General features: G+C 43.8%; 1 protein-coding gene and 1 non-coding gene across 3 annotated transcripts in view; both read left to right on the plus strand.

The window, feature by feature from the left end:
- CSMD1 (CUB and Sushi multiple domains 1) overlaps positions 1 to 23,665 on the plus strand; it is a 1,871,666-nt gene that overhangs the window by 1,834,231 nt on the left and 13,770 nt on the right. Inside the window, exons 58-66 of one of the 2 annotated variants that reach the window (XM_072763911.1) lie at positions 5,768 to 5,944; positions 6,438 to 6,617; positions 11,364 to 11,537; positions 11,802 to 11,975; positions 13,508 to 13,581; positions 16,561 to 16,672; positions 18,322 to 18,501; positions 19,790 to 19,834; positions 22,394 to 22,555. In XM_072763911.1, the coding sequence (XP_072620012.1) occupies positions 5,768 to 5,944; positions 6,438 to 6,617; positions 11,364 to 11,537; positions 11,802 to 11,975; positions 13,508 to 13,581; positions 16,561 to 16,672; positions 18,322 to 18,501; positions 19,790 to 19,834; positions 22,394 to 22,555 (1,278 nt within the window). The remainder of the gene's footprint in view (positions 1 to 5,767; positions 5,945 to 6,437; positions 6,618 to 11,363; positions 11,538 to 11,801; positions 11,976 to 13,507; positions 13,582 to 16,560; positions 16,673 to 18,321; positions 18,502 to 19,789; positions 19,835 to 22,393; positions 22,556 to 23,665) is intronic. The other variant, XM_072763912.1, reaches the window with a different exon arrangement.
- LOC112934496 (small nucleolar RNA U13) lies at positions 16,056 to 16,158 on the plus strand. Its single transcript, XR_003237960.2, has one exon. It is a non-coding gene; the product is annotated as a small nucleolar RNA U13 (small nucleolar RNA).

Below are 23,665 nucleotides of genomic sequence, written 5' to 3' on the forward strand. Positions count from 1 at the left end.
GCCAGGCGGACAAGCATGGGTGAGACCCAGTGACGCAATGACCTTTTGCGGCAGAGTCGAGAGTGGACTTGTGATATTAGAGTCATACCCCTACTGAGACACACTGGCCATCTGGCCGGTCAGAGCTCTCAATGTATACTTAGGACATTTCACAGATGCCCAGAAAACTCCATGCATTATTAATTTGTACCACTCCCTAAAATAAGTGGAATATGATAGAACTAAGAGCAAAGGCATGTTAGGACTAAGTCTGAATAGGTCTCCTCTAATAGAGATTAAAACTAATGGGAGGACCCAAAAGATCTAAAACTAATTTAAAAGTCAACCAGAACAAACCCCAGCACCTTTTGAAGGGATGAGAGAATCCATGCAACATTTTGTTCACAATGTCCAGCATACAATAAAAAGTTACTACATATGCATAACTCAGAACAATATGACCCCATAGTCAAACAAACAAAAAAAAACACACCAAAACAACAGAAATAGAATCTGATCTTGAGGTAACCCAGATGTTGAAAATAATGAACAAGGACTTGAAGCAACTATTTAAAATATCCTCACAGACTTATGTTAGAGTCATATACAGGGAATCAGCAGAGAAATAAAAATAGTAAAAACAGGGACACTTGGGTGACTCAGCGGTTGAGCATCTGCCTTCTGCTCAAGGTGTGACCCCGGGTCCTAGGATCAAGTCCCACATTGGGCTCCCTGCAGGGAGTATGCTTCTCTCTCTGCCTGTGTGTGTGTCTCTCTCTCTCCGTGTCTCTTGTGAATAAATAAAAATAAAATAAAATAAATTTTAAAGAATAAAAACACAATCAGAGAAACTCTAGAATTGGAAAATGTACCATCTGATATAAAAACTTTTTAAAATAAGCCTAGAAAATTAAAAATGACAGAAGCATCAGTTAACATGAAGACAGATCAATGAAAATTATCCAATCTGAAAGCAGAAAGGAAGAAGAGAAAAGAAAAGCAGCCCAATAATTATGGGATAATATCAAGTGGTTTACTATACATGTAATTGGAGTTCCAGAAGAAAAAGAACAGAGAAAGAATGGGGCAGAGAAATGGTCGCAAAATTATTGGTCAAAAGTCAACCAAATTGGGGTGCCAGGGTGGCTCAGTCCATTAAGTGTCTGAATCTTGATTTCAGCTCAGATCATGATCTCAGGGTGTGAGATTGAGCCCCGCATTGGGCTCTATGCTGCGAACCTGCTTAGGATTCTCTCTCTCCCTCTCCCTCAACCCCTTCTCACTGCCCCCCCTCAAAAAAAAAAGTTAACCAAATTTGTTGGGACACTATAGTTCCCCAAAGTAAGACAAATCTCACTTAGATGCACTCATATTCTACTTAGAATGCTCATTCACTTGGGACTGTACATTCCTTATCAGCTTATTTATATAAAAAGCACTTTGCACATTTAAAAGGTGAAAAAAATTAAAACATCTGAGAATGGGAGTGATGCTTTTCCAAAGAAATCTCACTTAGGGGGATCCCTGGGTGGCGCAGCGGTTTGGCGCCTGCCTTTGGCCCAGGGCGCGATCCTGGAGACCCGGGATCGAATCCCACGTCGGGCTCCCGGTGCATGGAGCCTGCTTCTCTCTCTGCCTGTGTCTCTGCATCTCTCTCTCTGTGTGTGTGACTATCATAAATAATAAAAAAAAGAAATCTCACTTAGGTGCTGTGATATAACACCACAAGTTCTATTTCAGCAAAACATTAATGAATTCATTTATTTCATTGGGAGAGCTTAATTGGATTTCACTTCATCATATACCTAACTCAGACTATGCAAGGGTTTTTAGAATAGCATTTGGTTTATCTAAAGTGAGACATTCAAGTGTTCCTTATAAAATCCTTAGAAACTTGATTATTAAAATCTGTGTACAGATAGAGTTGAAATGGTTCAATATGGCAAGTATTTCTCAAATATATTATTCCCCACAAAACTGACTACTTCCAAGCCTACATTGTACAGAAATCATGGGAAGTTGAGTCAGTAATAGTATAATTTTTTAAAGATTTTTTTTTATGTACTTATTTGACAGAGAGGGAGAGACAGAGACACAGACAGAGAGAATGAGCATGAGAGCAGCAGGTCGAGGGCGAGGGGGAAACGGCTCCCCAGTGAGCAGGGAACCTGATACGGGGCTCGGTCCCAGGATCCACGGATAGTGACTGGAGCTGTAGGCAGACGCTTCACTGCCTGAGCCACCCAGTAGTAGTACAATGTACTCACTGTAACAACAAAGGAAAGAAAGGAATATGTGCCTAATCTTATATCCCGTAACACACATCTTCAAAATTTTTTGGACAATCTAGCTTTCTATTTTTTTCTCACTTGTCATCATAGGTCCAGATCTTTGGGGCACATGTTATTCTCTATAGAAAAGGGGGTTACCATGACTTTTGCATTTCCACTGATGTCAGCCATGACTGTGTATTCAGTCAACCGAGAGCATCTCCCTCCTCATGAATCTCCTTTCCTGAATCTATCAAAAGCATTAGAGCCTGATGGCACATTCGAGTAAGTGGTAAAAAGAAAGAAGAGTTCATAAAATACAAAATAAAAATATTTTAACAAATCTTAAACATCAAGGAATTCATCTTTTTAATATATTTCCGTGATTTCAGATCATGCTCTCTTTGTTAGCAATCTGGTCTTTTAATCATAAACCCATTGACTGCAATTTTAAATGGGTGTATCTCAGGAAATTGCAGAACTATAACTACATCATCAGTTTTAGTTGTCTGAGGCAACTCTTAATCCTCTTCCCATGAGATTATGGTAAAGCCTATCTTTTATCCATGTGGTAGATGTGTGATGACAGTGATTATAATGAAAATGACAATGCATGAGCTACCATGTATACCTTCACTACTGCTAAGAAGCCAGACTGCGTTCTCAGAATTTCGCACACAGTATGTTTACTCTTGCAACAACCAAGAGCAATTGCCCTTATTATACCCAGTTTACAGTGAAGACACTACATGTCAAGAACTGGATGTGATCATTCACATTACTTAGGTCTGTGTGAGCAAAGATTCCAACCCAAAACCGTTGGACTCAGTTTAACAGCCATGATCCTAATGCAGCATGCTACATGAACAGCGTTGGTATCTGTAGACAATAAAGTGTATGTGGCATAATTTATAATGCTCTTTTATTATAAATCAAGTAAAGGAAAATGATCTTTTACTGAAAGGAGTCACATGAACCAAATGTACTTGAAAAGAAGTATTTGAAAAGTTTTAACTTTTAACTTATAAAAAAAAATGTTGTTTTCCTTCTGCTGACTATGAATGTAAGCTCAGGATATAGGCTGTCCTCCTATATCTCCTCCTATATCATGGTGGCTTTAATGTGAACACAAACATATTGAGGCTAATTTCTAGTCTTCATTTTCATGGGCGTAACCATCAGTCAAAGTGTCCCTCTCAGAAAGAAAAATAAAGTGAACCATGAATTTGATTTTGTAGAATACGGTATTTGAGGGACTTTTAAACACTAGGATGGCATGATCATGATGGGCATTCACTTACTGACAGCATATCTGTCTATAAATTCAGTTGAACATGTTCACCAATATCTCATCTCACTTTAGCATTATCCTTCACAGGTGACTTTTTGAAAATTGCCACACAGATTTTAATAGCAGTTATGATTAGAATAAAATTTAAGAATAGGGCTGTCAGGATCCCTGGGTGGCTCAGCAGTTTAGTGGCTGCCTTCGGCCCAGGGCATGATCCTGGGGTCCCCGGATCGAGTCCCACATCAGGTTCTTTGCATGGAACCTGCTTCTTTCTCTATGTCTATGCCTCTCTCTCTTCGTGGCTCTCATGAAAAAATAAAGTCCTAAAAAAAAAAAAAAACTTAAAAAAAAGAGCAGAGCTGTCTTGTTGGTTTACTCGACTATGAATTAGATCAACACAATTGTCTTCTCCATCAGGCTTTCAATTAGTACATCTACACAATAACTGTCATGTCCTAAATGATGAATCTGTTTGTTGAATGGAAGAGTAATTGTCTTGAAGAGTCCAACCTCTTGTTTTTTCACAGTATGATATTTTAATTGATAAGATAGCCATCACAGAGCTTTTGAGTTTTTTATAATATTAAGTATCACCTGATTCACTATTGGTCAATAGATTTCATCTCAAATGACAACCAGGAAACTGCTGAAAGATCTGTGCAAGGAAGGGTTGTAAGTTCACACGAGCTCCATCAGGAAAAGGGGTGGTGACTGAGTGGTTACGTCTGTCCTGGGCACAGGTGGAGAAGCACCAGCACACATGCTTTGTGTGTGTCAGGCAGGGCCACGGCATTTTTACATGCGATACAATAGGCAGTTCACCAAGTGTCCGTAATAATGTCCTTTCTAAGCTATGCACATTTTGCAGTGTGTTTTCTTCAGTATTTTTAAGAAGAGTCTTTGTTCCCAAGGCTAGATTTGAAAGTGGATGGCACATATAGTGGTCATTCTCAGCAACGGTCCCAGGATGCATCCCTGTTGTTAAAACCCAGCCAAAGGCCATATTCGGTCCCTGTCTGCCCACGGCACATTGTGTGGGAAGGCTAGCGAGAGAAATACTAACATTCTGTGGCAAATAGACTCAAGTGTAAAAGGCAAGGGAAAAAAACACAGAACCTAATTCTGCGTTAGAATCATCCCCTGGAAACACACCCAGCAGCTGCTCGTCGTGCTTTGTTGCCTGAGGAACATGCGAGGGGCTGCGTGGAGTGCAGACCTGTAACCTTGCCCGTCGGGAGCTGGCATCTCACTGCCTCTACGGGCATTGGGTTCATCCAGAGAGAAGCAGAGAGAGCAGCCACGCCAATGCCAAGTGACACGCTGCTGTTAGATGCAGTGACACTGAGACCATTGTACCAGGCAGTTTGAGCATAGTCGTTCATAGTCCTCAGGCATCCCTTGGGGTCCAAAATGAACTATCCTGGGGATGTGAAGTATGACCTGATTTGTCCAGAATTAAAAAAAAAAATCAGCTGTTACATGAAGGGAGGCTCTTCTGAGTTGCTAATATAGATCCTTTAAAAAATATATTTTTTTTGTATTATAAACATGTTGAATCTCCAAGTAGCAAGGCTTTGAGTTTTCAATGTTTTAACTCATCTTTTTTTTAAAGATTTTATTTATTTATTCATGAGAGACGCAGAGAGAGGCAGAGACACAGGCAGAGGGAGAACCAGGCTCCCTGCAGGGAGTCTGACATAGGACTCAATCCCAGGACCCCAGATGGCGTCCCGAGCCGAAGGCAGATGCTCAACCACAGAGCCACCCAGGGGTCCCGCTTTAACTCATATTTTAACTTGTTTTGAAGTAGAGTACTTTAGGAAGAATAATATAAAAACATAGTTTTCACATTTGTTAAGTCATTGATAAAATTACAGTATAAATCATAAAGTAAAATATGTATTAGACATCGTCCATAGTAATAGATCCTATTTGTACAAAAAAATAAATACATCATCTATTACACTGCTGACCTTTGGGCTCGTGCATTAATCATTCTGGTAGGGATGCTGGGGGCGCTCAGTGGTTGAGCGTCTGCCTTCAGCTCAGGGCATGACCCCGGGGTCCCAGGATCAAGTCCCACATTGGGCTCCCTGCATGGAGCCTGCTTCTCCCTCTGCCTATGTCTCTGCCTCTCTCTCTGGGTCTCATTAATAAATAAATAAAATCTTTAAAATGCATCATTCTGGTAGCAGCTCACTCTGCTGTGTGTCGCTGTCCCTCATAGCTGTGTCCTGTGGGAATCCTGGCACGCCCACCAATGGCATGATTGTCAGCAGCGATGGCATCCTGTTCTCCAGCTCGGTCATCTACGCCTGTTGGGAAGGCTACAAGACGTCTGGGCTAATGACACGTCACTGCACGGCCAACGGGACCTGGACGGGCACGGCCCCCGACTGTACAGGTCAGCAGTGGCTGTCATGTGTGCTCGAGGCCACAACCACCATATCTGCTCGAATAAGAAAAATTCCCTTGCTCTTTATTTTATTGATTTTTTAATACATAGAGAAAAAAGATACACATATGTTTGATATGATGACTCTGTTCATTAGGACTTTTAGCCCTTTCTTCACTTCCCAATATACATGGTTGAGGCTCTTTTCAATGACCAGTTTGATTAGACGTTGTAAAACTGGGTCCAAAAAAAAAAAAAAAGAGTCAAGGTTTGTCCTCTCTGTAGACCATTTATTTTGCAGGGAAATAAAAGTATTTAATTTCCTGATCACCTTCCAAACACACTGTCTCCGGACAGCCGGACAGGCGTGTCACCAGAGGACAGTGCCGCCGTGACGATTTACTCCTAAACGCTGCGGATGGCAGCTTAAGGGGCGTCACTTGAACAGAAACCATGACTAACTCATTTAATGGCAATTTTGTATTTTTCTAACACTTGTCAGTTATAAGCTGTGGAGACCCAGGTACACTGGCAAACGGCATCCAGTTCGGGACAGATTTTACCTTCAATAAGACTGTGAGCTATCAGTGTGACCCCGGCTATCTGATGGAGCCCGTCACGTCATCCACCATCCGTTGCACCAAAGACAGTACGTGGAACAACAGCAAACCCGTGTGCAAAGGTTTGTGTCTGTACCTTCTTGGCCTTATTCACGTGCGCAGAAGTGCTTACTGTAATGCCGTTTACTGCACTGGCCAGCATTCATGTCATCCTTCCGTGTGCTGGGAATTCCGGTAAACCCATTTGCAAATTACAATCATTTCATTTTCCTAAGACATTAACCTCAGTCTTATCAATGGGAAAACCAGCTCGTAGAGAGAGTAAGTGGCCCAGGATAGAAATCAGGAGTGGGAGACCTCAGGATTAATAGGCCCGGTGTGCTACATCTAAGTCTGTCAAGGCCAGTGCCTCCTCTCTGCTGGGACATGTGTTAGCCCAGCTGGCAGCAAGTGGGAGGGGGTGGTGTCACCAGAGGACCTTCACATCAGTGTGGAGAGACGAGCTGACCGTCAGGGAATGGCAGGGGACATTGGCCCCACAATGTTCAGGGTTGGGGGACAGCCTCTGAGACTGAAGCCACCACACCACAAAGAAGATGGGATGAGACATTGATGACTCGTGTGGTTGGACTTTCCGGGGAGCACAGGGCAGGCTGACGCCGGTCTAGGGGCCTGAGCCAACTTGCAGCAGAGTGGGCCCTGCTGGTGAGAAAGGAGTGGGGCTGGTGGGAGTTGTCCACGGCAAGGGCCTACATGGTGAGGACGCCTCTGCCAGTGCCACAGGGAGCACGTGCAGGCCTGCTCATCAGCCGGCCCGAGCGGGGCAGGAGGGCTGAGGAGGCAGCCGGGGCAAGAGTGTGGCTGGCCCCGAGCATAAAGAGGTGGTGCTTGGCTGTTGTTGGGCTCAGATCACAGTCAGGGCTGGGGGAGTTGCTCACTGGACGCTGGGAAGTGATATGAGGAAGGCGGTGTTGTCAGCGGGCTCTGAGAAACAGACGGGGCTGCTGTGGTCCCGGGTGCACAGACATTGCTGTGAGGCCTCAGGGAGAGTTTGGTGCTCCCCCACAGCGCTGGCTCTCCTGTCAGACACGGGCATATTCTGGGCCTCGTTACAGCTCCCACCAGGGTGTAAGGGCCACAGTCTCCTGTTCCTGCACCTGCCGTCCTTGCTGCTGCACCTGTTGTGAAGCCGGCACTAGATGATGTGGGCTGAAAGTCACCAAGTAGCATCAGGAGGAGCCTAGGCATCTGAGCACATTGATGACAGCGGCCAATAAGATGTTCTGGTCTCTTGGATGTCACGTGTTTTTGTCCACTTTGGTTTTTTTGTTTTGTTTTGTTTTGTTTTTACCATAAACTCTTTACTTTTTAATCATTTAAACTGAATTAGCCAACACCTAGTACACACCTAGTTTCTGATGGAGAGTTCAGTAATCCGTCAGTGCGTGTAACACCCAGCGCCCCTCCCATCCCATGCCCTCCTTAATGCCCATCACCCAGTTACCCGTTCTCCCCCCTCCAGAGACCTCAGTTTGTTTCTTAGAGTTCAGAGTCTCTCTCGTGCCTGGTCTCCCTCTGATGACCTCCTGTTCACTTTTCCCTCCCTTCCTCCAGGATCTTCTGTGCTGTCCCTTAATTCTATGCATGTGTAAGCCCAGATGATAATGGTCTTTCTCTGATTGACTTATTTTACTCAGCAGCATATGCTCCAGCTCCGTCCACGTCGATGTAAATGCTAAGTATTTGTCCTGATGGCTGAGCCATATCCCATTGTGTACGTAGACCACATCTTCTTTTTCCATTACCTGTCGATGGGCATCATGGCTTCTTCCACAGTTTGGCTGTGTCCACTGTGGACATTGCTGCTGTGGACATCGGGGTTCAGGTGTCCTTTCAGATCAATACATTGTATCTTTAGGGTAAATACCTAGTAAAGCAATTGCTGGGTCATACGGTAGCTCTATTCTTAACTTCTTGAGGAACCTCCATACCATTTCCCAGATATCGGCCATAACACATTGCATTCCCACCAACAGTGCAAGAGGGTTCCCCTTTCTCTGCATCCTCACCAATATTTGTGATTGCCTGTCTTGTTAATTTTCACCATCCTCACTGGCATGAGCTGGTGTCTCATGGTTTTTGTATTTGATTTGTATTTCCCTGGTGGCAAGTGATGTGGAGCATTTTTTCATGTGTCTGTTGGCTATTTTGTATGACTTATTTGGAGAAGTGTCTGTTCATGTCTTCTGTCCATTTCTTGAACTGGATTATTTGTTTTGTGTGTGTGTTGAGTTTGAGAAGTTCTTTATGGATCTTGGGTACTAGCCCTTTATCTGATAGGTCATTTGCAAATATCTTCTCCCATCCTGTAGGTTGTCTTTTAGTTTTTTTGACTGTTTCCTTAATTGTGCAGAAGCTCCTTATCTTGAAGAAGCCCCGATAGTTCATTTTTCCTTTTGTTTCCTTTGCTTTTGGAGACATGTCTAGCAAGCTGTTGCTGTGGCCGAGGTCAAAGAGTTTGATGCCTGTGCCCTGCTCTAGGATTTTGGTGGATTCCTGTCTCACATTTAGGTCTTTCATCCATTTTGAGTTTATTTTAGTGTATGATGTAAGAGAATAGTCCAGTCTCATTCTTCTATGTGTGGCTGTTCAATTTTTCCAGCACGATTTACTGAAGAGACTGTCTTTTTTTTAAGATTTTATTTATTTATTTATGAGAGACACAGAGAGAGAGGCAGAGACACAGCAGAGAGAGAAGCAGGTTCCATGCAGGGAGCCCAATGCAAGACTCCATTCCAGGACCCCAGGATCACGACCTGAGCCAAAGGCAGATGCTCAACTATTGAGCCACCCAGGTGTCCCAAGACTGTCTTTTTTCCAGTGGATATTCTTTTCTTTCCTGCTTTGTGGAAAATTAGTTGACCATAGAATTGAAGGCCCATTTCTGGGTTCTCTGTCCTGTTCCATGGATCTATGTGTCTGTCATTGTGCCAGGACCATACTGACTTGATGATCTCAGCTTTTTAATGCAGCTCAAAGTCTGGCATTGTGATGCCACCAGCTCTGGTTTTCTTTTTCAACATTTCTCTGGTTATTTGAGGTCTTTTCTGGTTCCATACAAATTTTAGGATTATTTGTTCTAGCTATGTGAAAAATGTTGTAGATACTTTGATATGGGTTTCACTGAATGTATAGATAGCTTTGGGTGACTTAGACATTTTAACGATATTTATTCTTCCAATCCACGAACATGGAATGTTTCTTCATCTCTTTACCTCTTCCTCAATTTCTTTCCTGTAGTTTATAGAGTACAAATCCTTTACCACTTTGGTTAGGTTTATTTGTAAGTATCTTATGGTTTTTGGTGCAGTTGTAAGTATCTTATGGTTTTTGGTGCAGTAAATGAGACTGATCCCTTAATTTTTCTTCTGTCTCATTGTTACTGTATATGAGCACTGGGTGTTATTCTGTATGTTGGTAAATTGAACACCAATAAAAATTAATTTATTAAAAAATAAAAAAATAAAAAAAATAAAAATAAAAAAAAAAAGAAATGCCACTGACTTTTGTGCATTGAGTTTCTATCCTGCCATGTTACTGAATTGCTGTATGAGTTCTTGCAATCTTGGGGTGGAGGTTTTTGGGGTTTTACACATAATGTATCAATTTTTTCTCTTTGTAATAGTCAGTGCAGTGGTAATTAACTCCGTGGCCAACCAGACCCTTCCAGAAGAGACCACTCTCTCCCTCTGAGCTTGTCTCAGACTAGACTCCTGCTCATCCTCTCCTCATCCCCTTGTTATTCCTGCCTGTGGACTTTCCACTTGCTACTCTGTCTAGAGAACGTGTTCTCTTACCCTTCACATGTGCAGTCTAAGAAGTATTGGGTGAAAAAATGCATAAGGTGAAGGGCAGTGGGAAATCCTATTTCCAGCTGTTGAGTGTGCATGTGTGATGATGTGTGTGCCTGTGTCTCCTTCACATGAAAATGCATGAGTGTGAGCACATAGAAGAAAACACTCCTGCACGCTAGTGTAATGGCCAGGCCTGAGGGGGGCCACGTGGGGCCAGCACAGAGGCTGAGCACCCATGAGAACTGTCTTCTTGCTCTGCAGCCCCATACAAAGTAAACATCACTTGCAAATATCTTCTCCCATTCTGTTGGTTGTCTTTTAGTTTGGTTGACTGTTTCTATTGCTGTGCAGAAGCTTTTTATCTTGATTGCAAATTGAACTCCAATAAAAAAATATACAAAAAAAAATAAAGAAAGAACAGAGTAAACGTCAGCCTCGGAGATGTTATAAAACACTGACAAGGGAGATTGTCCCAGAACCTTTTCAGCCATGTGAGTGCCTGCTTTTTAATTATTCAGCCGATAGATCAACAGTCTATGCCTTTGAGATATTACATGCTATCTTTAAATGTAAAAATGCAGATAGGTTGCCATCTGTATACACAAATCCAGAAGTGTGTACTCATGTCATATGAGCAAGCCCTGATTTGATTTGCCCTTGGGAACTGCTACAAAAAGACATATACTGAATACAAGCATTTCTTCATCTGTGGCCTTGTACATATTGCCAATGTCATGTTCAATCCTGCTTTCTCTTGCAGTGGGATGTGTTGTGACTTCACTTTGCTTTTATGTACTTGATTTAAACTAATGAAGAAATATTGGAGAAAATTTTTATTATTTTGATTTGCTGTCTTCCTCAATAATCCTTTTATTAAAAGAAAACAACCCTATGGAGATGCCATTTGTAATCCAGGTGAAATTAAAATGTGGATCCTCTGAGTGTTTCAGTTGTGGATCCTCTCAGTTACACGGAGGCCCCAGATGTTCAGTCTCATTTGTTCTTTGGAAACAGCTGTTATGTGTGGTCAACCTCCTCAAGTGCTGCATGGAAAAGTGGAGGGAGCCGATTTCCATTGGGGCGCCAGCATCAGTTACAGCTGCGTGGACGGCTTCCAGCCCTCTCATTCCGCCATCCTCTCCTGTGAAGGCCATGGCGTGTGGAAAGGAGAGGTCCCCCAGTGCCTGCGTAAGTCCTCCAACAGTGCTTGCTCCTGGGGTCATGCTTCCCTGGACCTACAGGGCCTGCGCCGCTCCCAGTCATTGGTGAGCCATGCTGCAGAACGCGGACGCTCACGTTGGGGGTGCCCTGTGCATGCAAACTCTGTCCCCGGTCCCTGCCTGGCTGAGTAGTGATGCCCAGAGGGTTTGCAGATACTCCTTACACAAGCTGGGGGAGTTCACCTGATACAACAGCACATATCGTTAGCTGACTGTTTGTTATCCTCATCAGCTGTGTTCTGCGGAGACCCAGGCACCCCTGCGGAGGGGCGACTTAGTGGCAAAAGCTTCACCTATAAGTCAGAAGTCTTCTTCCAGTGCAAATCTCCCTTCGTGCTGGTGGGGTCGTCCAGGAGATCCTGCCAGGCGGACGGGACGTGGAGTGGCACACAACCCACCTGCATCGGTAAGAACTGCAAGACAGCACTGACGGTGCTTGGGGGTGAGGAAGCTCCCTCTACAACCGGGTCAGTCGTGGGGTCACACACCGTTCCCCTGGGTCATCCCTTGCATAAGCCCTCATCAGCTACTCTGATTAAATCAGAGCAAATTAGGAGTTGAGGTTAGGAGGCTGTTAAAACACCTGCTAGACTTTATTCTCCCGTGTCCATGCCCCCGCCTCAGCTGGCAAGTGCAGTTTGTGGGGGAGGATGGCGTTGTCAAAGACGCCATCCCTGCGCCACCGCACACTGGCCGTCATCAGAAACCCAGCCTGGCCGCTGCTTGCTGGGCGGCCCCCAGGGGCCTACCTCTCAGCCCCGGCCCGGACGCTGAGCCCCCTGCACAGGCCAGCGGAGCCAGGTCATATAGGCTGCTGACCCGGGAGCATGACAGTGGGCCTTGTGAGTCAGGAGATGCTTTCCAAGTGATTGAAACCCCACATTTTTAGGCTGAGTTTCTGTCTCATGAAAAGGATTCAGATATGAGCTGTATTTGTCAAAACTCAAATTATTAGTGGGCTGCATCCCAGAACTGCCCCTTTGCATTAAGGGCAATTTTCTTCGTACCTCACTGCTGCAGACTCGGGTTTATGGATGGGCTCTTTTTTTTTTTTTTTTTCACCCAGCGGTACTGAGCCAACAAGTAGATGTTCTGCATGTTTGTGGCAAATAATCAATGATCTGTATAGTCTCGGTTGTTTCCTAAGAAATGGAATGATTCCTACCTAAGAACAAACAGCTTCAGAAATAATTTCATTGAAACACTGTTTTTTAATAACAGTCACATTTACTGCTGTTTCATCTAAAATATCATTACACATTTACTGTCTCAGTAAGAAACAGTGTTACTCTGTCCCATAGGTTAGTGTCTCCTGAAAACAGATTTTGTTTCTAATTTAGCGATTTTGGTTTCATACTAGCAGCTAGAGAGCAGCAAATAATAAGGCCACATGCTCCTCATTGCTCCAGTCCTGTGTTCTTTGAGGGGGAAGATGGCACTTTTGGTTTATTGGAGGCCTCAATTTTGAAGCATCAAATGTTTTTTTTTTTTTTTGGAAGTCTGAAAGAAAACTAATTCAAGAAATGTGCAATAGCGTGATGGATGACGAAAAGACATGGCCGCTAGTAGAATCCTTAAGAACCAAGGGATCATAAAAATTATTGAAGATAGTGTATCAGTAACAGTAACCAGCCAATATAGTATATTTGACCGAAAAAATGGGAAAGAATGTTCATTCTAAAACAGAAAATTATATACAGAGCACTTTAGAATCTGGTGAGGCACTGAGGAGTAATATGTAAAGAAGTATGAAAAGAAGATGAAAATAGCAATTTACTTTAATTTTTAACGTTCATGCAAAACATCTTACACGTTTGTCAAAACATAATTTTCTCAATTTGTAGGATCTTTTTGTAAAATTGTTAGAATCCTTATAATAACTGTGTCTGGCACTCGTGTTTTTTTCCTTTCTTTTTCTTTCTTTAATGCGAACTCCAGATCCTGCTCATAATACTTGCCCAGACCCCGGTACTCCACACTTTGGAATACAAAATAGCTCCAGAGGATATGAGGTATCCCCATTTTTATTTTACCATGTTTCTCTGTAAGTATAAAGTAGAATTGACACTTGAACATACGTGCATGTTTTTATTTACGCACCCTGTCTGATTCATGGCCTATTCCCGAAATAAATTCCTCCAGAGAGGATTTCTGCATGATATTTTAACTGTCAAAATTGGGATACCTGGATGTATCTTCACTCACACAGTAGCAATTGCCATATTAATTTCTACTTGAGACCATGCACAATTTGATGCTTTTTGTCTGCTGCTCCAACGTGGCAATTCTCAAATCAGAGTGACTGGTCACTGAATCGGTACACAGAAAAAGACCCTGCTTAGTGACCCGATATAACGGGCAAATGATATTAAATGTAAGAGACAAAAACAGAAGACAATGCATTCGGGCCCCTTAGCATAAGCTGACTTTGTGATATTTCTTTTCCGTGTGATTTCTCTATGTGACCTATTAGCACACTCAGTATCGTTTTTGACATTCATTTGACTTTTTAAATAAAAAGTGCATTAATGCTTTAGGTAATATTAGAAGAATACCCAAAAAACGGAAGGTAATGAAGCTTGAAATGAAATGTTTCCACCATCTAAAGTAATCTAGTGACTTCAGAGCTGTGTGATGATGTGGCGTTGAGAGCCCAGGTTAAATATGTATGGTGCTTTCAAGGCAGGGATCCCATTAATTTAGAATAAAAGACCTTTTCTTCAGCCACTTCCACCAATCTCGCCTGACACCTAAGATATTCCCGTTTACTTGGCTCTGACACACACTGGCTACTTCCTGATGGCACCTTATAGCCTGCAGAGGAAAGTCCCACAGGTACCTCATGGGTTAAATCTGCTCTATTTTTTATTAGGTCTTAAATACGGCCTAATCCCCACATAAATGCCTTCTGGCCTATAGGACTATAATGCCGCACATATTGGAGTAGTGGAAAGTACCCTATGCGAGTGACGCTCTTGCTCACTCACCCCTGGCTTTATCACTCCTAAATCTGCCCTCCAAAAGCCCACGGGAAGTCAGCATTTACAGGGACTGCTTTCAGCAACAGGTCCCGGGATCTGTCTCAAGTGGCCCATAGGGACGGATCAACTACTCACGCCTCTTAGGACAAGGCACAGTTGCACTAATGAGAGCGACGTATCGTATCCGAAAGCAAGATGTGCTAACGATCTAAAGACACGGGGGCCATCTTCTCGACAGGTGGCTCACACCATCCAAGGAATCTCCCCAACATGTTTTATTTTTCGTTCTTTTTCATCAGGACACATTAAGTTTTGAACATAACAGGTTTTGGCTTGTTTTCTTCGGCGCTGTGTTCTGAGACACGCTCACGCACAGTGAGCCACTTTAGTCCTAGGACATCCCGTGTCGTGCTGTGTTAATTATGCAAAACTGACTGCCGTCCAGCCGGCTAGGTCCCACCAATTCATAAAGGCCAGGTGAATTCATGGTGACCCGCTGGAGTAGCCAGGTGTCTTCTGCTGGCGGATGTATTGTTGAGAAGGCCCCTGCGCTACATGGCACCTTCTTGCTGCCAAAGACTGTAGCAAAGTGGCCAGGAGCTCTGTGACCAGGACCTGAGCTGACAAGGAAATGCGGTGGAGGCTGTCCCACGGGTGACGGATTAGCCTACGCCCACCCCTGAATCTCAGATTTGTCATTCCTTTGCAGTTTAGGTGAATTTGAATTTTTTTTTCTACATAAATTCCGATTTTTACGTTTAGGTGCCCATGATAAAGAAGAGCTGTATTTCTCTGATATTTTTCATCACCACTCAGCGTGGCGACTGTTACTCATAGTTGATCCTTCCCCAACCCCAGTGAGGGAGATAAGGACAGGCCCGGATGAGAAAACAAGGGTGGAGGACTGAGGGAATGGGTTTGACGCCTCAGAGCAAGGACGGGGTGGCCCCCTCACCTGGGCACTCGCATGGTCCGTCATTCATACCTTAGGACAGACTTGGTCCCGCTCACCAGCACGGGGCATGCAAAGTTGCCTTCCGGCATAGCCCAGCTCTCCGTGAGCTCATTTCTCCCCTTTCCTGTTCCCCCAAGCTGGTCCCATGTCCATGATGTAAGTGATTGGGGGAGATGTTTGGTTCCCTTCAACACGGGACCATAGCTCATCCTCTAAAAACATGTTTACGGACCACTGCAAACCTCCTTCAAGGCACGTCCGGTTAAATGAGGAAAGCAGATGAGAATATGGGCACTCCCAGAACATTGTAGTAAGCAGCATAGGACGCCTCCTTGGAAGGTCAGGAAGGAGGAAGTGAAATTTAGCAAAGTAGCGAGAAGTAAGGGGTGGAGGATGTTCACTTGTGGAGGTCTAGACGGAAGATATTGTAGGCATGCAGGTGGCGATAATTAGTTCCCCATCTGAAGCTCCGGAGTACAGATTGGGTTTGCAGACATTGTACAGCAGAGCAGGAGTTGCCCAGTTCCCAGGGTGTTAACAGGAATCGCTGGTCCTTCCCTAATTCATAAGCATGATGACCATGTGCTCACGCCACTGTGTGGCATGTGCCTCCCTCAACCTAGTTACCACCTCGGCACGTGCCCTGTCTGACACAAAAAAAATAAAAACCAAAAACAGAAAACAGAAAAGTAAATGGCTAATAAATACCAACTACTTAGAACGGGAGTATCAGGAAAAATGGAAAAGGGAAGCCAATCCCCAATAGAAAATAAGGAGAGAAAAAGCATAGTTTCATCACGCACGTAAGCCCCTGAAACGAGCGGGGCGCACTGTGTCCCCCGGGTGCCCCCTCTCACACCGAGCACCCCGGACCTAACACGCATCCACGCGTCCACACGCATCCACGCGTCCAGCATCCCAGGGGGGTCGAGCAATGGCCTGACGCTGAGGAGCATCACTGGTGTGTCCAGCCCCGGGGTGTGCTCCCCGCAGGACGGCCCGACGTGGCCAACGTCCGCTCGGCCTCTGCAGCTAATGTTGGGTTTCCTCTGTAGGTGGGAAGCACAGTGTTTTTCAGGTGCAGGAAAGGTTACCACATTCAAGGTTCTACGACCCGAACTTGCCTCGCGAATTTAACTTGGAGCGGGATACAGACCGAGTGTATACGTAAGTGCGATTTCTCCCACCACTTCCTCTCGTACCTTCTGGGAAGGGTTTACCCTCAAGGGAAATCATGGGGAACCGCCTTATTTTTTTGTTTGTTTGGCCATCTTCGATTCCCTAAACCAGAGTCTCTCAGAGTCTGATTCCCTAGAACAGGCAGCACTGGCACCACCTGGGAGTCTGGTAGTGAGTGATTTGGTTTCTCAAGCCGCACCCCCAAACTGTCAGAATCAGAAAGCTGGGGGCGGGGGCATGGGTGGGAGCGAAGAAGAGAGGCCATGGGATGTAGTTGACCACGACTTCCGGGGGACCATGGGACACACTCAGGTCTGGGAACCCGCCCAAACCAAAGACAAGTGGATGGCCTCAGTAGTGCGGAGAGAAAGCTTTCTTATGCACGTGCTGTTGTTCCTCTAGACTGTCTACATCAGGCCATTAAAGGGTAAAAGGGATCACGGAATAGGTCACAGTATTTATAGAAACATCTTAATGTTATTATTGAAGTCTATATGACTTAATCATCCAAATCATTACTTGGGATCAAATTTTATTTTGTGATTTAATCATAAAAAAGGAAGAAATGTTGCAGGAATTATTCATAGCCAGTATTTCATTCTCTATCAGTTTAGTGAGATACAGATTCTTAGTCTTACGGTGACGAAACTAAAAAAATAGAATGTCATGAAAAATTATTTTAATAGTATATATGATGTGATTTTTTGTGTATTTATCGGTATTAGATGTATATTTATTTCAAAGTCATCCCTGCTAATACTCCAGTCAAATTACATATGTGGATATTTTATGCACACGCAGATGTGCATATGTGTGTCTGTGTGTGTAAATATATATAAACACACGTGTGTGTCTGCGCAGCTTGGAGCTTGCCAATATCAAGCATGTGCATGTTGAAACTTTACAAAAGTACAAAATATTATGATACTTAAAACAATTGCATTTGTAATTTTAGTGTTGTCCCCTTGTTTTATAATCATCTGACAAGTCCTTTACTTGAGACATACACATGAGCCTTATAACGAGTAAGAAGTTACTAGAGATTTACACATTGCAACCTTATTGACTCCTAAGTTAGATTATAAGGGAAATAAGAATCTGTAATATTTAAGTTAGGTTTCTAAACACATGTTAAGTTTTTACCATGATTAACTATTCATTTAACTGAATAACAGGTTTGTTAGCTGCCATCAGACAAAAATCAAGGCATGTTTCTTTTATGTGCCAGTGTGTATGTGTTTAGCTTATAGGACTGGTCTTTTAAGGCAATTTAACATATTATTTACCCTAATAGTCTATCAGAGTGATCTACTTATTTCAATACTATGATTTATATTCTGAATTTCTACACATAATTAATTACACACACTTAAATGTAGAGAAGGAGCTTAGATAGATGATAGATAGATAGAGGGAGGGATAGGTAAGAAGAACTGGTAAATACCAAGTGTTTGTTATGTTAAAAGTTGCAGAGAATATTGAGGAAATTTAAAGCTACCATATTCAGAATTTCGAGTAGCACACCAACTTTACAACCATTTCCAAATTTTGCCATATTTCCTTATTTCTTTAGAGGCATGTGCTAACTCCCATAAACAAAAAGTCAGCGTTTTCTAATGGAATACATGCCATTTCAGCCCACGCCTGCAGGCAGCCAGAAACGCCGGCCCACGCGGATGTGAGAGCGATAGACCTCCCCACCTTCGGTTACACGTTAGTGTACACCTGCCATCCCGGATTTTTCCTCGCGGCTGGGTCTGAGCACAGGACGTGTAAAGCAGATATGAAATGGACAGGAAAATCACCTGTCTGTAAAAGTAAGTCACCGATGAGGGAGTGTGCACACATCCCTGCCGAGCAAAGAGGAGCACCTGCTGCCCATCAGGCTAGCTTCCAGGTGTAAGGTCCATAAGGAAGCCGCATCATGGAAGCGATGTCGGTCACCCAGCTGAATCTGTGTTAATGTGGTGAGCTGTGTGTGTGAACGTGTGCGTAGTAAGTGTTTGGTACAATGGAGGCACAGCCTAGTAGACAGGCAGATATTATCATTTGCTGTTCACACTTTAAGCCATTTGCTTATAGGAAAGCACTGAGAGTGAAAAGGACAACAATATGCACCATCATTTTTGGAAAATGCACTTTTTTAATTAAAATGGGCCAGTATCATCAAGCATTGGCGAATATACGAAGTGAACTACCTGCTATTTTTAAGACCACAAACTGTTTGGTGGAGGAATATACACTACGTAGTCTTTACATTGGTTCAATGTTTTTTTTTTTTTTTAATTACAAAAGCAATTAGCATGAAAATGCATTAATTACTCACAAATTCGTGTATTTACAAATGAGAATAATAAATTAGGGTCAGATTTGACGACAGCTGACCTCTCACACGCCCCACCAAACGTAGCTTATACAGGCATCAAACACTAAACAGCGTAAGCAAAAATTATGGAGTATGATCAAATCCGCGACTTTAGTTTTAGTTCCTTGGAGCCTGTGTGTAGTTCTCAAATTAGGAATCTGTAGACACTTGTGTTTGCCTTGCCCTTCTCTGTCAGAAATAGAAGAAAGCAAACTTTAAAAAAGGTAATTTGCAGTTCGACACATTATAAACGCTACAAGATTTTGAGTTAAATCCAACTTGATAGATCAAATTAAACACTCTGCAAGGGAAACAGTCTGGTGTTACTCAATATCAACTCGTACTTTCATTGATTTGGGCGAGGACTTGGAAAATTAAGGGAGGTTATGAAATCTTAGTGATTCGGTACGCTACCTTTCCGTGGCGGCCAGCATATCCCAAGTAGGAGTCAGAACATGGATATAAACCACCCTCGTTTGCAAGGCTCTCTGTTGTAGCACACCACACGGACATGCACACGTTAGAGCTGCTTTGGTTCGCATCATTAATCTCCGTTTTTCAACAAACACAAAGGATATCCTGCTGCGAATATAGGGGTTTAAAATGGATATGTATAAGACATTCAGATTTTATAGCTTCAAGAAATCTGGAGAAAGGAAAATTGCTTCAATTTGACATTTTTTCAGACTTATTCAAAAATAAATGTTTTTGAAAATGATAATTTGTCTTTTTACTTGTAGGTAAAGGAGTGAGAGAAGTTAATGAAACAGTTACTAAAACTCCAGGTTTGTATACCAGAACAGTTCTAGACTTAAATCCAATAAGTGATTTGTTCTCTACTCTGTACAATGAAACAAATTTTAACACACAAATTTCGGATTCCATTAGTCCATAAATGACTTGATGTTTCAATTATTTAAAATACACCGAGCCTACACAGATTTCACTTTCTTCCGTAACGGTGGTTTGTTAATGCAATACCAAGACTTGACTTAAGAGGAAAACCCTTGGCATTATCACACACTGTTTCGTAAAAAGGGGCCTCAAGCATTTTGTGGGCAGAAATGGACATGAAATATTGATACTAGAATGTGATATAATGGAGAGCCTTATAAAGAGGGTTGCGATTCTTTCCTCTAAACAGGAAGCTGGTGCACACGAAGCATTGAGACAGCATCCCCTGTCCCCTTGAGCAGTTCAGATGCGGAGCTCCATTGTTTTTTCCAAGTATCTCCATAATTCAGGCATCCTCTGCCTCCTAAAATGTTCATTATTGCTCTTTGTTGTAGTGGTGCCTTGCTAAATGCATGACACAGCACATCGGAAAGATGCAGTCCCGTCTTTTAAGGAAGATAGATGCTCACTACTCCAGATCACCCGGCATATTGTATCTGCGTTATAAATTCAGAGACTATTCTCATAATACAGTATAACCCCAAATTATAACTTAAGTCAACCTTAAAAAAAACAGAATAGAAAACCTTTATAAATATATAAAGGTTTATATAGTGTTTTCCTAGTGTTTTCCTGCTTCAGGTTTCATCACTGATTTCTTAGGCAGGAAGGTCTACTCTGACATCGGCTGCAGAGACCGTATATGTCATGCCGTTGAGTCACAGCGCCGTGCTACACCCTTCAGGGTCAGGCGAGGGCAAACATCCCAGCGTGATGAAAAGAATCCTCCTGATGTACATCCTGCAGTAGAAAGACTATTTCTGAAAATCACTGTGAATGATTCTATTTAAGTGTTAAATTCAAATCGAACGCAGAAAGCAGTCCTCGTTATCCAGGCAACATTGTCTTCAGTGGAAGGAAACACAATCTGTTGTTGTGGTGGTGTGTTTGTTCTGTTTTTGTTTGCTTATTTTTTGTTTAAGATACTGAAATACTTGCATACTTTATTTTGAAGGTGCATCCATTCTCATCAGTACACCTCTTCTCATTTCCTCGGAAGGGACTTGCTAATTGAATCTGGTTCTTTGTCGAGGTAGCACACCGTAACACCCTCAACCTATGGTTATAGTGTCACACTGCAAACTAGCAGCAGCACGTCAGATGAGATGTGGGGACCATCTTGACCACATTGCCAACGGCCATACTCGGATACAAACAAGCCACATCTCAGGCACTGGTGACACCGTGCTGTTCCCAGTCAGGCATGACCCATTCGTCTGACACACCGGCCAAAAGTCTTCCTTCAGAGATGAGCTTGACCGAGTACATTAATAACTTCCCCTGAGTGGGCACATTCTAATTATGGGAAACAATCTTGATGCCATCCTAAAGGCTATTAATTTTGATAAAGGAAAAGATAGTCTTTTCATATTTGCCAGTAGAACCCGGCTCCCTGTCCTGCCACGCATGCACAGGCAAAAGTGTCCAACATCCCTTATCGATAAGCAAATACTAGATAGACGTCCATGCTGATATATTGTAGTTTCTAAACTATTTAACTTTTCCAAGTTATTATTATTATAAGTAGAGTCTACCGAGAGCCAAGGAAGGGATGACAGTTTCCTTTTCTGGAACTCCTCCGTAGCTAGGGTAGGTTTTGTGAGTGCAGCCATTCTGGGAAGGCAGGCAGATGGCCCTGAAAGGGGATCATGAGCACAGGTCTAGTCCATGTGTGGGCTCATCACTGGTTGCTGCACGTGGATCTGCTAAAAGTCATTCTTAGGAGGATATTCATCTTTCTATAGGTACATGACATTTGACTCCAGTGGCGCTGACCCTCTTAGCAATCCGCGAGTGTTTTTCACAAGAGTAGAGGAGCGTGGGTGAGTGGGTTGGGCTCTCCTTGAGAGGAGAAGACCTCTGGACCCAGAGCAGCTCTGTCTTTATGAGCTGCATGGATGTCCTCCACTGGTGCTTTCAAGGACAAGCCTTCTGAGGGCAGGGAAGTCCTGGCAGATGGCACACGTCAGCTCTCTCTGAGACTTCTACGTCTTCCAAAGAGTCCGCCTGGACGTTAACAAAATATGAGTAGTGGTTTCCTGGGCCAGGCAGCGCCTTCTCATTAAGGCACGATGGTCTGCCCGCCTGGAAGTAGTAGCAACTCACCACCCTCTGGCCTTGGCAGATCCATTCCAGCAGGGATGCTTCGGCACCTAAAGTATTTCTCCAACACATTAACCAATGGATATGTACATGCATCTCACAACAATCTCCCTCCTCATTTCATTTCCATCACACTGTGATGGGCCTGAGATAGGTCATCTCTGTCCACACCACCGTCATGACGTGATCTCTCACTCGACACTTAGTATTGCCTCTGTGTTGTAAAAGATCTCAATTTAACTTTTCTGTGTGTTGCTAACATTCATCTGCGTTTTTCCCCCCCACAGTTCCCTCCGATGTATTTTTTATCAATTCCGTGTGGAAGGGATATTATGAATATTTAGGGAAAAGACAACCTGCAACTCTGACGGTTGACTGGTTCAATGCAACAAGCAGTAAGGTGAACGCCACCTTCCTCGAAGCCTCTCAGGTGGAGCTGAAGTTGACAGGTAGGCCCTGGGGCATTTCCTTTCACAAAATGCAGAATGTGAGCAGACGCACAGCCTTTATCCTCTTGAGGAGGAGGGAGCCAACATTTATTAAATGCTCGTTAACATTTCATTGGCTTTGCATAAGCTACGTCTCATGGGATCCTCCCCATAACCATGGTAGGTTGGTGCTGTCATCTTTAAAGGCCACAAAACCAGTATAGAAAATCTAATTAACTTGCTCCAGGTTATGTACGTGACGTGCTAAGTCAAAGATGTGAGATTTATATCCAGATATGTGTGTCTCCAAATTTCATTCTTTTAGTATCCTTTCCTTCAACTTAATGTGTTCTTCAGGAGATTCTTTTGTTGTTGTTCATCCCACTGTTAATAAAATAACAATAGCTCTGATTTATATGCCAGACCCCATTTTAAGTGCTTACAGATAGCATCTGTCTCATTCTTATCTCAGTCCTATGATATGAGCATTCTCACCAGCACATTCTTTACTGACAACAGACACACAGAGAGAGAGAGAGACAAGAAAATCAAGTGGCCTTCCTTAGGGGACATGGTAGGGGTAGAATTTGAACTCAGGAATCAGAATCTCGGGACCTGAATCTTGAGTCCGCACTCCTAACCAAGGTCCAGCATTGCCTCTAGGAGTACACCGAGCCGCTGAGGGTGAAGCGGACCCCGCCCGGGTGAGGGCTGGGGGTCCTTATAGCCCGGGGACCGATGCCTGGGTCCCTGCCCCCGTGTGCATGGGCTGCAGAGATGGTCCCGGGACAGGGGGACTCACTGCCCTGGGCCGAGTCCATGGGGGTCACAGCTGCCCTCTCTCTGCTGGCGGTGTGGCCTGCACAGAGAACCCTGGGGTGCCATGTGTTTGCTGTGTCCCCAGGGCTCCTGGCTGGCGGCCTGCCCTGCCTCATCGCCTCTCCCCGTGGCCATGTGCTCAAGCTGCCCCACTGCCCCCAGCCAGGGGGTGACATCCCAGGCCAGTGGCGCTGGCTCCGCCAGGCCCCCTGCACCCTGACCCCCGCACCCTGTGTCCTGCGTCGGGGTGGGGTGTGCGATTCACCTGTAGACATCGTGCCATTTGAGCTCATGGTCACGGTCTTTTGTCCT

The sequence above is a fragment of the Vulpes vulpes genome, chromosome 7, assembly GCF_048418805.1.
Source record: "Vulpes vulpes isolate BD-2025 chromosome 7, VulVul3, whole genome shotgun sequence".
Taxonomy (NCBI): domain Eukaryota; kingdom Metazoa; phylum Chordata; class Mammalia; order Carnivora; family Canidae; genus Vulpes; species Vulpes vulpes.